At 40.0% G+C, this 17,634-nt stretch overlaps 1 protein-coding gene across 1 annotated transcript in view; it reads right to left on the bottom strand.

Moving 5' to 3' along the window:
- EBF2 (EBF transcription factor 2) overlaps nucleotides 1–17,634 on the bottom strand; it is a 187,103-nt gene that overhangs the window by 15,192 nt on the left and 154,277 nt on the right. Inside the window, exons 11-13 of the mRNA XM_035022590.1 lie at nucleotides 3,134–3,222; nucleotides 1,744–1,809; nucleotides 1,483–1,660 (exon numbers count right to left, since the gene is read on the bottom strand). Coding sequence (XP_034878481.1) covers nucleotides 1,483–1,660; nucleotides 1,744–1,809; nucleotides 3,134–3,222 — 333 coding nt within the window. The remainder of the gene's footprint in view (nucleotides 1–1,482; nucleotides 1,661–1,743; nucleotides 1,810–3,133; nucleotides 3,223–17,634) is intronic.

The raw sequence follows: 17,634 nt of genomic DNA on the forward strand, positions 1-17,634 counted from the left end.
ACAAGGAAAAAGCGCAGATAAATGAACTGGCACACACATCCAGCACAGGCCAAATATGGTGGCATGGGCCCACATGGTCCCCAGACTATAGAACACCACCAAGCCACTCCTGGGCAGGTGGAAAGTCTTAAGTTTGTCTTCAGCCTTTATATCCTCCTCTCCCTTCCCCATCCTACACAAGGCCATGTCCCTGACAGTCCCTCTTTCCTCTTTGTTCCCTTTTGCAGTCAACATCTCCAGCTCACACCAAGGAGTGATGACTAATCTTCCTAACACATGAGAGCCCTATGAGATCTTAATGGCTATCCCTGAGGCAAGTGTTCTGTGGTCAAGTAAAGCCTGGCAGATGTTGTGTACTGTAGCCATTCCTTGAAGATTCACTTACATGGGACCTAGAGAATAAACAAACCAGTTTAACTTTGCTAACCTAGTGTTTCCCAAATTTAGCACACCACAGTCTCTTTGCTGGGAATGGTGGGCAAAAGGCATCCTAATAACATCCCAAGGGCCACTCATACCCTGCAGATCATACCTTTGGAAATGTTAGTTCAAGGTTTTTACCATGCCCTGAGTGGGGGTGGGGAACATCTTTATTTAAAAATTGTTGTTAAGTTCATCTAAATGTGCTATTCTTTGGCCAAAGATGTGGAAGCATCAGCAATTGAGCACAGAGAGATCTGGTCTGTGGGAGGGATGGAGAAGGGACAACAAGTCCTTCCCATACTTCTGAAACCCCAGCCCAGAGACGTCACTTAACCCATCCTGAAATAACCCGCTTTGGATAACAGTCTCTAAAGCTATTTAAGAAATGACCTCAATTTGAAGAAAAAAAAAAAAGCAATCATATGTCCGCACCCACCCTTCTGTAAGAAAAACTCACCCTGGGCATGAGAATGAAGAATTCCCTTCCAATGGATGAATGAAATTGGAAATAAAACTAAGGTTAGGGGCATCCTTAGGAAATTTATTCCTTTAAAAAAAAACGATTCGTGATCAGCTTAGCACCTTAATAAAATCAACCTCAGAGACAAAAATCTTTACGCGATATACTTCACGTGTGAAAAGCACAGTTAACTGAAAGTGTGTTGCTCTGCGTTTGCATATGAAACAATACACAAACAGAAGTCACTAAAGGAAACCAAACCACTCTGCCTCGGCTGATAATCACAATAGCAAAAGTGCACATTTTAGTCAAATTATACCTGTAAGTCAGGAAGTCAAAACCTTTCTAAGTAAGTCACAGTTCATCATAACCTTAAATATTTGCAATCAAAGGGATTCTACCTGGGACCTAAAAAGCCCCAAATCTCACAAAACACCACCAATCATGTTGGGATAATCCAATATATGATTGCACAGCTTATCTGGGGACACTCTTTTTTGATGGTATACGAATCAAGCTTTACCTCCCTCCGCTCAAGCAAAACCACCCTTGTAAATGGATAAGACGTTTGGAATTTTGACTCTGAGAAAGAGTAGTACCTTGATTATTTCCCTGTGTTGACTCCGAGATGCTGACCCCAAGCTGGCTGCCATATGAGTTGATGCCCATCATGCCACTGTGAGCTGGGGAGCTGGAGAGAGCTGGGATCTGGCTGGGATTCCTGGGGACGCTGTACAGGGCTTCCGCAATGTCTGCAGCTCGCTTCAGAATGATGTCCTACAAAATGGCAGGTTGAGGTGAGCATTTTTATCCAGCACGAAGAGTCAAACTCAACAGAGTGTAAGATGGGAGCACCTAACCTGGTTATTGTGTGGTGTGCCATAGAGGGCCTCCACTAGATCTGCAGCTCTTTTCAATAGCATCTCCTAGAAAAAGAGCAGAAAGGATGAGGTATAAGCAAAGGTAAGACCCCCAAATGGCCAACTCAAAGGAAAATTATGTATAAAATAAAAAGAGCAGACATCCTCCCTAAAATATAAATAACTGGCTATGAGGTCCTATATTTGGTTTGACAGGCAGAATATAACCGTACACATAAATCCCTCTCTAAATATGTATCGACATGGAATTCATCAAGATAAAATGGTTCCTTCCATGATTGCACCACCAAAATAGGTGGAGTTGGTTACAATTACTAATGTCATGGAAGTGCTATTAAAAACTTTCAGACCATTCCATTAAAGAATCTGGGACTCTAATTAGCCAAAAATTCTTAGAATGATTGACTGACCTGAGTTTAGCTGCTTGCCAAGGAGTTGTTCATAATACTGAAATTATCTTGGCAGTGCCTTCTGCAAAATTTTATTCTAATAAAGATGAATTCTTTCAATAATATTTCCCCCTGTTCACTTTAACCAGAGAGAATTAGTCATCAGTAATCCCTTTCGTCTCATTTTGTCTTTTCCACCTCCTGTTTTTAACAGCCTTTTAAATTGCTATTAACCTACTTTCCAGATATCATCTAATTTAATGGTGGGGCTGGGGATTTTTCCAAGAGGAAAATAAAGGTGTGATGCAGAAGCAAATGTGATACTTGAATTTTACTCACAGAACAGAAAAGAGAACCCGGCATATGATAATGTGTGTGCTCAAAATGCAAATGTAGATGTTAAAATTTAATAATGTCTCACTAATTGAATACCTAATAAATTAATGTATTTTTCAGTGAAGAAAGCTAGAATAACGGGCCAGATTCATGATATAATTGTCATAAGCAAGTTCACTTAAAAGCAAAACATTTCATAGAAATTTTCTATTGAGGCATTTTCCACTTCACTAAATACCTATATACTGGGTAGTCCCTTGATGAATACTTGACTGTGGATTAACATGTCCCGGCAATTACAGACGAATAAAATTATATTCAAATACAAAGGCATGGGAACTTACATTTTTAAGCCATTATGCAATTATTTATTTTCATAAATTTGGCAATGTTTCATAAGCTGGATACTTCTAGTGTATCTGTTTTATAGGACCAACTTTTCAGATTTCCTATTCCCTCGGATATTAATCACAATATATCTCAGAGTTAGGAGATATTTTATGTGTATCTAAAGCTTAGCCAAATTTCAGGGCCTAATGTAATTTTAAAGGGACTTAATTTGCAGGATTTATCTAAGTTTGCTGAAATCCCATAATAAGGTTTTCACCTGTCAATTTCCAAAGTGTTTTTTTTTTTTTTTTTACCTTAGCTAATCTCTCTGGGTCTCCAGGATGCCTTGGGATGACCTTCTGCAGTCTCTGAAAGCCATAGTCTATGGTGGGTTCATTTAATGCTGAAAAATAAAAGTCCTCTTTTTGAGTGTGTTTCATGGCCATAAACAAAGCCTCTAATTAAGTCTTCCACCCGCAATAGAAAGGTGCTGGTATTATCTGAGAATTGATACATAATGGATACAATTAGTTAAGGATAAAGGTGACATTGGTTAATTCACATTTGTAAGTTTGGAATTCATAGTAGTTTAATGTCTTTGCACTAGAATGCTATTTCAAAATGTCAGGATGATTACACTTATTTTATTATTTCTGCCCTAAGTGCACACAACTTACAATTCTCTGCTCACTCTCAAAGAATCAGAAATATTACACAATCACCCATATCCCAGTTTTTTATGAAGACAATAAACTACCCTTACATGCTTTTCCTTCTTCCCCCTTCTCTTTCCCAAGTATACCTTTATCATCTATTCATTCTCCTAATTATCACTTTTTCTTATTCTCTCAAATATTTACATTCATACATATACAAACCTTCTGTGAGTTTATTCTCATAAAGCCCTGTTCTTATGCATAATACACTTTCAGAATTTGCAATTACTGTTTCCTACATGTACATTCATTTGATGTCAGGCTCCACCATATGCTGAAAGTGTCATAGAATCAGGACGCATACTTGCTTGGTTTTGCCACTGTGTTCTCATTGTGGAAGACAGTGCCTGGCACATAATAGGCACTTAGCGCTTAGCGTCCGCAATTGTAAAATGAGGGAGGGAGGGAGTGAATGAATGACCTAGCTCAGCATTTCTACTGTGCTAAAGAGTTTCTGGAGTTGAGTCCCTTCTCCTTTCTCTTTCCTCTCTTCCTTGACTTCTTAAAAGTCTGTTGTTTAAATGTTATAGTTTCGTAACTAATGCATGATCAAAGTAAAGAAAAAAGATGCAAAGAATAAAATAATAACCACCTGCACTCCCATTAGGCAGCGGTAAACACAGGAGGGTGTACTTCCTTTTTAATCTTCCTTTTTTGCACATATGTTTTGTGAATATTTGTTGCTGTTATTCTAAGTATCAAAGCAACACCTTTTGTTTAAAAGAATTATAAAAAAATTTAAATGTGGAAGGAAAAATACAACCGTCCATAACCTCACCATTTCAGAGACGATCTGGGTTAACATTTTTGCTTATATCCTTCCAGATTTAAACACACACACATACTTAAAATTATTCAGAGACATCTTATTCACACTGTTACATAACCTATTTTTTATCAACTTAACAATATATCAAACTTTTCCCCAGGTTATTAATTATTCTTTTATAACATTATTTAAAATTCCTGCATATTTTTCCATGACATGGTCTATAATTTATTTAAATGACTCCTAATGCTTGGCATTTAACGTGATCCTTAATTTCTCACTATTATAAAAATCAGAGCAATAATTATCCACTGTGTATAGCTTTAATGATTTCAACTGGAAAATTCCAAGAACCAGAATTACTGGACCAAAAACTATGATTTATACTTAAGGACTAACACACATTCCGTTGAACACTTCTCAGAAGAATGTACAAATTCATACTGCCGCCAGCAATGCATGTGGTCACTTCTATATGATTATTCATCAGTGAGATTGAAGAGTTTTTCTTTCACTTGCTGATCATTTTAATTTTCTCTTTTATGAAATGCTTGTTGATACTTTCTGCACTCTTCTATTGGGGATTAGTCATTTTATTTTTTTACTTGTAAAAACACTTTACATATTAATATTTTTAATGCTCTGTCACCATGTTACAATATCATATCCCAATTTGTCCTTAGATATTATATGTAGAAAGACCATCCCAATTCCATAAGTACACATACACGCTCACACACACATGCACGCACACACAAAATACGTGTGTATATTTGCATATACATATACAAACATATATGAATTCTTCTCCTTTAGCTCTACCAGTAAAATGTGTACTGCTTATCATCTAGGTAATAAGTTTTTTATATTTCATTTTTGTTTTTTTGCTATGTATTTCACTTTTTATCATCTTTCTTGTAAATATGATTACTCCCTCATCATATTTTCTAAGAGTTTTACTAGTGTCTAGAAGCCCTTTTGGTTTTTATATGTCCATTCAGGCAGCGTGTGAGGGGAGTGCGTGGTGGCATGTGGCAGAGTCATTAAAAGAATCAGCTTTAGCATCAAATAGATCTTGGGTTTGAATTCCAGCTCCACAATTTCCGTAAGCTTATGTTTAAAATCCATCTCATGGGTTTGCTGTCAAAATTAAATGAAACCATTGATATAATGTCCTCAACACAGTTCTTGGTGCAGAAAAGTTCTTAACCAATGGTAGCTATCTGTTATTTTGTAACGAAACCCCTGACAGATGTCATTAATTATTACTGCTCATTCTTAGGATCATACATTCACAGCATCTACATATTTTGTCTGTATATTAATTCCATTTAGTTCTTTAATCTCATTCTTGTGTTGGCTAAAATGTCCCAAACTGTCTAAAAATGAGGATGATGGTGAATATTCTTGCTTGTTTTTCTCTGAATGGGAATAACGCTAACATTTCACCATCAAATTAGTTCTCATGCTTCAATAAGGGTTTTTACCAGGACTTGTTAGAATTTTAGGAAATTCCAGTCATAAATTTTCTCATTTAACCAACTTATATTTTATAATAGATTTCCCAATATTCACAATTAAACTTTTAGTCACAGATGTGGTATATCATTTGCTTAGTATATTTCTGAATACAATTTGTTAATATTTTCTTAAATTCCTGCTGTGAGGATTAAATCAATTAAGTTACTGAGAATAGTGCCTAGCACCTACTGAGCACTCAACAAGTATCGGTTACTATTACTGTTGCTGGGAGTTTATGTGCCCATATTAATAATTGGGATTGTGTGCATGGTATTGGCCAGCTTCTGGTTGATTATTATTTTATACCAGCTTTGAAAAATAAATTGAGAAGCTTTCTATATTTTATCCTATGCTCTATGACACTTACACAGCATGGATATTATCTCTTGACTAAAAGTTTGAAAGAAGTCTGTGAAATTTCTCTTGTCAAAGTCACCAATAACATTTTAGCCGAACCAAGAGGAACTTCCCCCCCCCCCCTTTTTTTTAAGATTTATTTGAGAGGGGGGAAGTGGGGAAGAGCAGAGGGAGAGGGAGAGAGAGAATCCCAAGCAGACTCTCCACTGAGAGTGGAGCCTGACTTGGGGCTCAATCCCATGACCCTGAGTTCGTGACCTGAGCCGAAACCAAGAGTCAGTCACTTTTCCGATGGAGTCACCCAGGCGCCCCAGAATTTTTCCATTCTTATCATAAATGCAAGTTATGACACTGGAAATACTCTCCTGCTGGAAATTCTTCCACCCATCACCTTTCCTAAATGTGCACTGCCCTGTTTCACTCCTACCTCCCCAGCCACGTCGTGTTAGCCCACTTTGAGGACCGCTCTTCCTCCATCTTGTAGACACTGCTGCTCCTCATGCCCGTTGCCAAGCCAGTCTTCTGTTTGGCTCTATATTCTCCCTCATCAACCTCATCAGTGCCCCCTACGATTTCTATGTCATGCTGACTATCACAAATCTTTATCTCCAGTCCAGATAGCTTGCCAGCGATTCTACCTTATCTGTCCAGGTATTGGCTGGGGATTTCCACAGGGATGGCCCATAGACTCCACCCACCCAAAATACCCCAAGCTCACCCAGCTTTGAGTGAATAGCCATCATCCATCAGATTGCCAATCAGAAACCTTAGGTTCGTTCCTTATTTCTCAATATCATTTGTATTTTTCTAGAAAACTCATGCATTTCATTGATATTTTAAATGTTCTAGCACAGATGCTACACAGTATATCTAAAATTTCTAATATATTTGTGGTTCTCCCCCTCCAAGCCCTGCTTTGTTGCAACTTTCTGAATAGCCATATTTCTAATTTTGTCTTCCCTTTGTTCCGAAGAGAATATCCTAAAATTTTGAGATGCCTGGGTATTAGTTAATTATTTATTCTAGTTCATTGCATTGGATTCAAAAAGGTGTCCTGCAGAATATCTGTCTTTTGGAATTTAAGTTTTTTGTGAATTAATACATTGGAGTTTTGTCTGTGTTCCATGAGTAATGCTTTAAATGCATTATTTAATGTATCTTTTTGACCCTATGATTTAACGTATTATATGTATAATTGCTACTCTAAATTTATCCTTCCACATTCTCCTTGTATTTCTGATAGTTTTTTAATAAATATATTTTTCTCCAGTAATGAGAAAGATATACATCTTATTTTAATTTAAGGCAGCACTTTTAGATTTCTCTAAAAATATTTCTTTCTAATTATTTGAGTCTGGTAAGCCCCTCCACATATAAGGAATTTTGCCCACCTTTCATTTCCATACCTCACAGTTTCCATTTTTACATTTTGGTTGGTTGTTTGTCATCTTCAGCTAATATTATTATCTTTAGATTTTCTATGATTTGTACCTTTTAGACTAATTTTCACATTTACATTAAGCTTTGCTGTTACGTTAACAATAATTGAGATACTCTAATTTAACAGCTTTCTCTGATGACCAGGAGTCCTGTGATACCATAAATTGTCTATTCTTATGTTCATCACTGGTCCAATCCTCCAGCTGTCAGGTTACATTAGTAAGAATAAGAGTTGAATCCTGTCCATGATCTTGAAATAAGAGAATATCTTTCTGTCTTCCTCACATGTAAATGACAACTTCACTGGGTACAGCATTGTTAGGTATACTCTTCTCCATTCAAGATTGAGTTTCTGCCTGCGTTGCTTGTTCTTACCCTGTGAGGTGGGGACAGAAGAGGCCTCGAGGGGAATGATGAGTCCAGCTTTCACACATCGTCCAACACAACCCTGTCTGTGCACACCAGCACAGAATTTCTGGAATACTGATGACACCAGCCTAGCTTCAAACATGAATACTAGATTTTCCTTCCTTTTTCTTTTTTGTTTTCTTTAAAATATCCTCTGATATATTCTGGAGCTGAGGGCAGATTAAACACGTGGACTCAAATTACCATTTTACCCAGAAACACATGTAAGAATAGCCGTGTGTATAATTGGAATCATTCTGTAAACTTTTTTTTCCCCACTTAGCATTATAATGTCAGCAGTTTCTGAGGCTTTTTCTTTAATAACAGTATTTTTAGTGGCTATAATATTCAATAATGAAAATCGTTATTGCCACTGTTAGAATTTACCAAAGGCTTGCTATATTACAGGCACCATGCTAAGCCTTTTATACAGGTTAGCTCATTTAACCCTCGTTACAATCCCACGATTTGGGTTTTATCTCCATTTTCAATACTGTGTCAGGCAGTAAAGGTGGAATTTGTACCCTCGCTTCTCTAACTCCTAGGCCTGTGCTTTAACCTTTTCTGCTGAATTAGAGATGTCATTCCAAGTCCTATCCAGATATGCCAACAGCTGCCTGGGCCAAAGGCTACCGCTCTGCACTGAGCTACTGGGCCGGAGCTGGTGAGGAGCAGAGAAGAGTGTTGAAAAGTGGCCGTGCTGCCTTCTCCTTCCACCCACCCCCTGCAGCCACCCTTCTGCCCCTCCCCATGCTTCCTCTTGGAGCTTCTAGCAGAGGTCTGCAGATCTGGAAAGTGCAGCCCTGCCAGGTTGCTTGACTTCTCAATCAGTGAGTGTGAGAGAAGGGCCCCATTTGGTATCAATCAGCAAACACAAACAGCTGTCCGGTGCTGCAGGGCGAACAGACCCAGTGACAAAATGCTCTAAATCAATCATTGCCTCATCTTTTTTCAAATACGCACCATTTTGTTACCTAGGGTTCCAATTTTCTTACACGGAGAAAATGGAAATGATAAGATATGGGTGTGCTCACAATGTGTTGGCTCTAAAGTAAGGGACTTCTACTCCCCTGGAGTAGAAAATCTAGCCCCTCCAAGGCCCCCGTTGTCTCCACTACTGTCCTTGTCCTTTCTTCCCATTCACCCAGGCAAGCTCTCACTCCCTCTTGCTAGAGCTCCAGGGGTCCCCCCATGACCACCACTAATCTCATTCTCCCTTGTCCTTCCTGCCGCTTGCAGATGAATTCTCTAAAGCCAGGCCTTAATCAGCACACGGAGGTGGGATGTAGATGGTGCTTTCTCTTGCACAGAATTGATCCCACATTTGTACCCGCTGTTCTTCCCATTAGGTAGGAAACCACCGGGACGCAAGGGTAATGTCTGGTTTATCTTGCCTGCCCTCCCCTCCTCACTCCCCACCCAAATCAGAAATAGCAGACTATCTTGACCACACTGGGTTAGCAACTCATGTTTTAAACTGAGTAAGTAGATTAGGCATACTCATCTATTTCTGATGTTGAGTGTTTTTTGGCAGGCTCCTGCCAGACTTCATAGCAAAAACGGTGGGGTGGGATGGGCTGTGTATCCCAGATGAAAAGACAATGGTAAAAACACACAGTCATCTACATGGACAGGAAGAAAATCACATGCATGTGCACACACAATTTCATTTAATCAAGTGCACTTTTGAAGTACAAATCATAAAGTCGAAACTGTTTAGTCAACACCAAATCATAAGAAGGAAAGTCGGTCAATTCCTCCAGTTTTCAGCCTTCAAAACATCGAGATGAGACTGGACCACTTCGACTTTGGTTCCAAACTGACTTCCCAACTGGCCAGTTGCTTTTGCATCTGCTAGATTCAGCCTCATGTTGAATCCCAGCTTCACTCCATCCCCCTCCCCCCCCACCTCCCTGGGTGTTCTCTGACATTTCAGTCCTGGTGTGAGCCAAGCAAACCTCAATTAGCTAATGAGGTGCCCAAGACCAGCACCAACACTGCCTCTAAGGGCCAACCAGATCATTAACCGCCATCATCAGTGTGAATTTACAACCTCTCCTACCACATGGAGTGTTGGGGGTGCTGTGAAGTGCTGCCAAGCCCTCCACTGACAGAGACACAGAGAAGTGCTAGCAAGGCAAAAACAGAGTAAATTAAAAATATGCTTCGATCTATAGGCTCTATTTATCTATGTCTTTCTTTAGTAACATAACATTAAGGTAAAAGGTCATATCCCCACTGAAATATAATTTATATTTACCTTTTATTAAATAATTATGGCATGGCATGAAGTTAAATATTACAGAAGCTAATCAAGGGGGAATTCAATAGAGAAAACTCAGACATGAGAATTTCGTCTTTGCTATACATAGAATGTCTTAATCCTCCACTGGGAGTCATTCGGGTTTGCTTAAGGAGTTTAATAATACACATTTCAACTGCCACAGAATCTAAATCCCATTTGGATCAGCCTTGGAAAAACTTTCATCAATACCTTGAGATTTCATAATATTTCTCCTGAGAGCCTGGATCTTATGTGTCATTTCTCATTTTGATTGCGGGTATAATATATGAGGTTACTTACATATCTTGGACCCAGCAAATAGATATAAACTTTAAGCAATGTGTAAAGGTTTTATTTTATAAGTAAATAGTATTTAACTAAAAATATCTACTGGGAACCACTCATTAAAAAAAAAGCTGGCTGGTGTTCAATATTAATTTTCCCAAGAGGTTGGTGAGATGTATAATTCTATATGATTTTTTTCTTTCCTGAAGAGGAGGCACAGAGACCAGATAATGCTTACCCTAGCTTATGACTCTACTTCTGTTTCCCAAAAATGTAGGGGACACAAGCTAACATGGAAAGGGGACTCTTTATTAGAGTTTTGGTCAACCCTGAACAAAGACAGCATTGACATTGCAGGCAGGAGATCATTTACGCCCTGACCAACAGAAGTACTCATCACAAAAATTGCAGCATCAACGGCTGATCAAATTCCTTTGCAGAAATTTGAGAAGAGACAAATAAGATGATAGGGTGAGGAAAGATCTGAGTGATCAGTTGGGCTATTGCTCTGGGATGTTGGTCTGGGTTTCAACTTTCCTCAACGGTAAATCTCCAATTGGTGCCTAGGACCATCATTGAGTGTATGGATGGCCATCAAGAGGCTAAGAAAATTCTAGAAGTCTGAGCCTAGCTGTATGTTTGCACATATGTGCATTCATCTGTAGCAAACAAGCTTCACTTTTATCAGGTATGCATAGAGCCCGTGGTCCCCTGAGGAGTCTGGCCCACAGAACTAGAGGATCTCTCCAGTCCTAACTTGAAATCTCATCCTTCTCCAATGATAAAGAAAACAATGGAAAAGAATCCTGCCTAAGAAACCTAAAATCTATGTAACGTGAGTGCCAGACAAACACCAGATCAGAGGATGGACTTTGCTATGCAAGCAAAGGAGAAACCATGCATCAGGAATACCTCTCCATGTGGCTCTGGTCAAAGACTGTCACTCTATTGGCAGAACAGGAAAGTGTAGAGCAACCTAGCATGGGGAAGAATTCAGATATACAGACTCCAGCTCTTACCTTCATGTTACCTCTGGGACTTCTCCATTCTGATCTCCCCCCAGGATCCATGTCTTCAAAGAGCCTTGAGCCTCATATTGATTCCTGTGAGGTCTGCCTTCTTCGTGCTTTGATTTGCTTTCTTCTATCTCTCCTACCACTTCCTCCCAATTTTGTTGTCCAATCATCTACCTTTTCTGCCCTACTGCTCATGGGTCCAACATGCAGAGCCTATGTTCAATTTAGCATTTTAATGCTCCCAAGTTAAATTTTTTTGCAGCAACTGATAGTCAATGGAGATAAAACTGGTCCGGCCTGGGATCTGCTTTACATCCTACCCTTGACCGACCATTCATCACCTTCAAGGGCTGGTGGACTTTGGTTTATCTCTCTGCAGAGACAAATCGTTGGGCTAAAATGCCTCTAAGATCCCTTGTGAACTCTTGCATTATATGATTCTAAGATGATTACCTATTTGGCACAGTGAACTTCTTCAAGAAGTGGAGATGGGTGGGGTTGAAGCCATAGGCTGTTGAACTACGTTGTTGTTAACCTTCGCTACATTAAAATCTTTCCCTACATCCATTTGTTTCAATGTAGCAAAAGTTCAGTGTCATCAATTAAAAAAAAAAAAAGGACAAAGATAATACAGGAACACATTATTAAGAGGTGGCACCTGCCTTTGTGGATATAGGAACAAGAACATGAGGTGAGAACCAGTAGTGCACAAGTGCAAGATTAGACTGAAGCCTTTGATATTTAATTTAAAATGAAATATTAATTTAATATTTAATTATGCTTTGGTTTCAAGAAAAACTGCAACAGGAAGACAGATTGTTTGAAGAAGGGAGTAATATACATGGTTAAGGAGACAACTGTAAAAATTAAAGATAAATTTCAAGGGTAAATCTAAATGCCACAATGGAGCAGTTATGAATATGCTCGTGCTCTCTGTAATGTGTATTTAGAATATTATAGCCGAGAGCACCAGGCCATTAAGGGGGCTGGGAGGTCTCTGGTGAAACAACAGCCCCCTATTCTGGGGCTTCCAACGGAGATACCATTCTTCAGACTCAGCCAGAGGATGGATCCAGATTTCACAAGAGGTGAGGGTAGAAGCGACCTCAGTAAAACTACAGGCTACCAGGAGGGCTGTTGAGTCAACCTGTTTCCAGTGTGAATGGGGAATAATTGTACTCGGGCCAGTTTTTGATGTTTGAATTGGGTATTTTTAACTCAAAATCAGATTCATTTCTTAAATGGGATTTTTTTTTTAATCAGGGTAATGCTGTAAGAAAAAAAAGAAATGCGAAGCGGCTGAGCTATTAACATTTGCAATCCTGCGTGCACATCTGTGCGGTGCAGCTTTATGACAAGAGGACCCCACAGCCCACACCGAGCCTCGGGGAGGAGACTGTTCAGGGTATGATCCGGGGGTTTGTGGAAAAATCTAGGTCTCCCATTTCTCCTCCCAACTGCTGCCTGTTTCTCGCCATTTTCTTATGAACACTTTCTCCCAAATAATGAACAAGGGTGTGTAATCAAATGCATTTGCTTGTGCTAGAATAAAAGATAAGAAGTCTTCTGGGGGAGGAAGTTAGTTGACATGGATTCTTTGGTTTCTCGGTTTCTCCACTAGTTCTCATTTGCCAACTACTAAGTTCATTCAACCATGCACCTTGACAAGCAGCTCTTCCATGTGCACCTGAGCTAACCTGGGCCAAGTCAGTGTCTCCTGCTTCTTTCATCCTCCGTTGAAAACCCACTCTCCCTCACTCCACCCACAGAGTCATGTCCTCAGCCTGCCTTGGCCTTCTCTGTCACCTACAAAATCCTGATTTCTAATCTAGACCCAGATATTAAGGGCATGGTGTGGTAGGTCTTTCAAGAAGAATCCACCTCTTGCAGAAGGGAAGACACGCAAAAAAAAGTCCACCATTGATCTAATGGTGATGAGGGCAAAGGCACCCAGAGCTCATCCCAGAAACTGTGTGTCCCTCTGCCAAAGGCTGATGGTAGTGAATTGGACTTATATTTTTATATTTCTATCCATAATGTACTGGCATATCTATATCATTTCATTTTCCCAGTAAGAGAAATACCTTCCTGATTGTTCACTTAGAAAACCGAGGTGCAGAATGCTTAAGTGACTTGCAGGAATGTTGGGGCTCAAATCTAGGCCTGTACGCTTGGTCATTGTCTTCCACCCCGGCACTAAGTTCTCTCTTAACAACAGGGTAGAGTTGGTACTCCTTTGCCTTCCACACCCTCAGTTATTCATGGACAGGAGAATTTCTATGACTTCCAGGGAATTCGAGGCCCTTCATAGGTTCTCAGCCTATCACATCACGCCGTAATAGAAACAGCCCACTTTGCAATCTGGAGCACCAGGGAAGGCATCCTCTGAGCCCCTCCATGGTCACTGGCCAGGCCTATTTCCTGTGCATTTCCTCAGAGTAACAACCAGAGAGCCAAGGCCATTGGCATTTGCAGGTAAAACTACTGGATGAAGCCAAACAGATGGCCTTCGTGTAATTTCTTCTGTGATGCTACACAGGATTGGTAAGTAGCACAGATCAGTGGTTAAGAGAACAGCTTTGGAAGTAGACTGCTAGGACTGCACCTAACTTGGTGACCTTGGGCAGCAGGATTCCTATCTATAAATTTGAGATACTAAGAGAACCATCACAGTGAGAAAGGGCAATGATGATATGAGCTCATGAGACAGAGCCTGGCCCTACCTCCTCAAACGATGACAGATAGGACTACTGAATTAGTATCATCATTTTTCTTCTTACGAGTTCTACCTGATGATAGAACTTACAACTAAAGTTGTAAGTTCTTAACCAACAATCAAATGTTTAGACCAGATTCTGCAAAAAGCCATAGGAATAATACTGAAAAGCTGCGCTCATCCACCTGCATATGCTCAGTGACCTGCCATGGACTGCATGCATCATGACTTTACACTGGTTTCTGGGGGGCCGGGTGTGTGTGTGCAGATTTCATCATTATACACAATGGCCATTCTACCCCCAAATGCATGCTCCAGACATTCTCTTCCTGAATCCTCAAAACAGCCAAGAAAGACCTCCACAACCAATAACCATGACCCCACTGGGTGCCTCTACCAGGATTATTTTTCTGCCCTGTTGGTTCTCTGTGGAAAAGTCTGTGAGGAAAGTAGAACCTCTCCTCTTTGCACCCAGGCTGGCATACCTACCAGCTCCAGGTCTCCAAGCAGACTTTTCCCAAGGAGCTATACTCTCATGTGGATCTCTCAGTGCCGCAGCAGGAGGCTACATTTTAGCAAACCATGGTTGAAGGAAAATAGACCTGCAAAATCATATGTGTGAAGAAAATGTGTTGTTTTTCAGAGCCCTGATGTTGTTTATGCTGTACTTGGCAGCAACAACCATGGGGACTGATTACTGCATTTTGGCTAATTATACCAGGTAAGTTACATCTAATAGGCTTGGGTTTATTATGGTGGTGTATCCTTGGATACAGGAACCATCAAAGGTTGGACCTCGGAGCCTCCTTTCCCACCTCCTGCTTTTTGAGTCTCCTTCTAGAAGGTTCCACCTAAGAAGAAATATTATTGTGTTCACCACGCAATGACCCAGTCTCATAAGAACTGCCCCATGTGCAGAGTACTTTACCAGCCAGAAAGTCTCCACAACAGCCTGATGAGCAGGACTCAGGTTTCTCAAACTCATTTCTTTGTTTAAAATACAGATTCTCAGACCTTCCCAAAAGAATATGATTCGGTATGTCTGGAATGGAGCCAAGCATGATTTTCATACTCAGCCAAATTAGGGAAACACCTATGGGTAATAGTATAATTAGTACCAGAGCTTTACTGATGAAAAAAATGAGGCTCAGGGAGGTTAGGTGACTTGTCAAAAGGACAAACAAGTCATTGATTACCCCCGCCGGCATCTGAAAGCACGTCTTCTGGCTGAGTCCAGTGCATCCTCCTCTTGGATGCCACCCTCCTGCTCTGGCTCACTCTGTCCCCGCTAAAGCTCTCGAGGTTTTCTTTTCCTCTGGAATCAAGATGATATTTTCCACCTGACCACTGGAGCAGAGTATTTTGTCTAGGCCTATAGTGGTTTCTGATACAGTCTCCTGCAGTTGAGCACATTCTGAGGCTTGGAATGTGTGGCTCAGGAGGAGGTTGGCTGGACACCTGCAAACTCTCTCCCTGTCAGCCCCCCGCCCCCCCAGAGAAGGCTAGGATTCTCCAGGCTCACAGAAGGTAGGCCTTGGCTCTGAGGCAGAGTGGCCCCACCTCCAGTCACCTAGGGAAGCCACTGCCTTTCCAGCTATTGGACTAAGATTCCCAATGGGTTGTAAAGTGCCTTTCCATGCTGGTGGCTTCTCCTTGAGTGGGTAAGACGAGAGATCACCAGTCCGTTTCCTGTAGTGCCTGGGCCCCTCCATGAATAACATTAGCCACTTGTCTCTACCAACCGGAGTCGCATTTGGCTCAGTAACATCAGGTGGAAATTTCTAGAGGGAGTGACCAGCCTCCCGAGCCATCCTGGACAGTGTTTGTATTTTTATTTTCTTCTCTGTTTGTGAAAGAATGTGCAACTCGTCCCCACCCTCCTCACCCTTAACTTCCTCCCACGTCCTTCTTTCTCCAAAGCAGTCTTCTGGAAGAAGCTTCACTGCTTCCCTGGCTGGAAATACTCTTTCTGTACCTAAAGAATCAAGTTTACCAATGTATGCTGTTTCAGTATTTCAGTATGTGGGACATTAATTTTTTACACCACATTTTCTTTCATTATTAATTAAAAATTACTTAAGTTTTTCAGAAAATAATAAATATAAGTAAGCAAAATTTAAACAAATAATAATAATACCAATACCTAGAAACCACCATTGGTAATGCCTTCATATGCAGGTTTCTATATCTTACTTAGGGTTTTTACACAACTATTCTTTTTTTATATATATATATAAATTGGACCATACTGTGCATATAGTTCTTAAGCTTTTTTTAAAACCTATATCACAGACATCTTTCATGCAACTAAATATCCATTCACAGCACTACTTTTAATATCTAAAAAGTGTTTCAGTGTAAGGATACTTCACTATTTAATGAGTCCCCCAAAGGACACTAAGGATGTTTTCAATTTTTCACTACCATAAACAGTGCTCCAATGAACAGCCTTCAGGCAAACTCAGTTATTTCCTAAGTATACATTCCAAAAAGTAGAATTGTTGGGTCAAAGCATATATACATTTTAAGGCTCCTAGATTCTTCTACCCTCCTACAGGTGTATGTTAGAAAGTCCCCACTTTCTACTAATTTTGCCAACTTGGGTATTTTCATTTGTTAAAAAATAAAATCTTTGGGGCACCTGGGTGGCTCAGTCAGTTAAGCAGCTGCCTTAGGCTCAGGTCATAATCCCAGGTTTCCTGGGATCAAGCCCTACATCGGGCTCCCTGCTCAGCTGGGAGCCTGGTTCTCCCTTTCCCTCTGCCTGCCGCTCTGCCTACTTGTGCTCTCTCTCTATCTCTCTGTCAAATAAATAAATAAAAATCTTAAAAAAAATAAAAAAGAAAGAGAAAAAAGAAAATCTTTGCCAACTTGATAGGGAGAAAACGTTATCCCCTAGTTGCCTTAATTTGCATGTATTTGATTATTAATGTGATTGGGATTTTTAAAAATGTTTACTGCTAAATTGTATTCCTTCCTAAATTAACTCCTGATATTCCTTGCTAGCTCTTCATTTACATATCTTTCTTTTTCTCTTAATTTGTGAGATATCTAATATTCATCTCTTTATCTACAATGAATAACATAGTTGTTGACAAATAGAGGCATAAAATAAGTTTTTGCTGAGCAAATGAATGAATCTTTATGCATAAGATAATATGTCACACATAATGAATATGTACTCAGTTTGTCCTTTTTTCCTTTTGATTTAATGACATCATCTCAACATGCAAAAATTTTCTTTTTATGTAATCATAGATTTATGCTTGATGGTTTCCTTGGGGTCAAGGTTAGCAAGGCTCC

The sequence above is a fragment of the Mirounga leonina genome, unplaced genomic scaffold (genome assembly GCF_011800145.1).
Source record: "Mirounga leonina isolate KUSES-001 unplaced genomic scaffold, KU_Mleo_1.0 Mir_176, whole genome shotgun sequence".
Classification (NCBI taxonomy): domain Eukaryota; kingdom Metazoa; phylum Chordata; class Mammalia; order Carnivora; family Phocidae; genus Mirounga; species Mirounga leonina.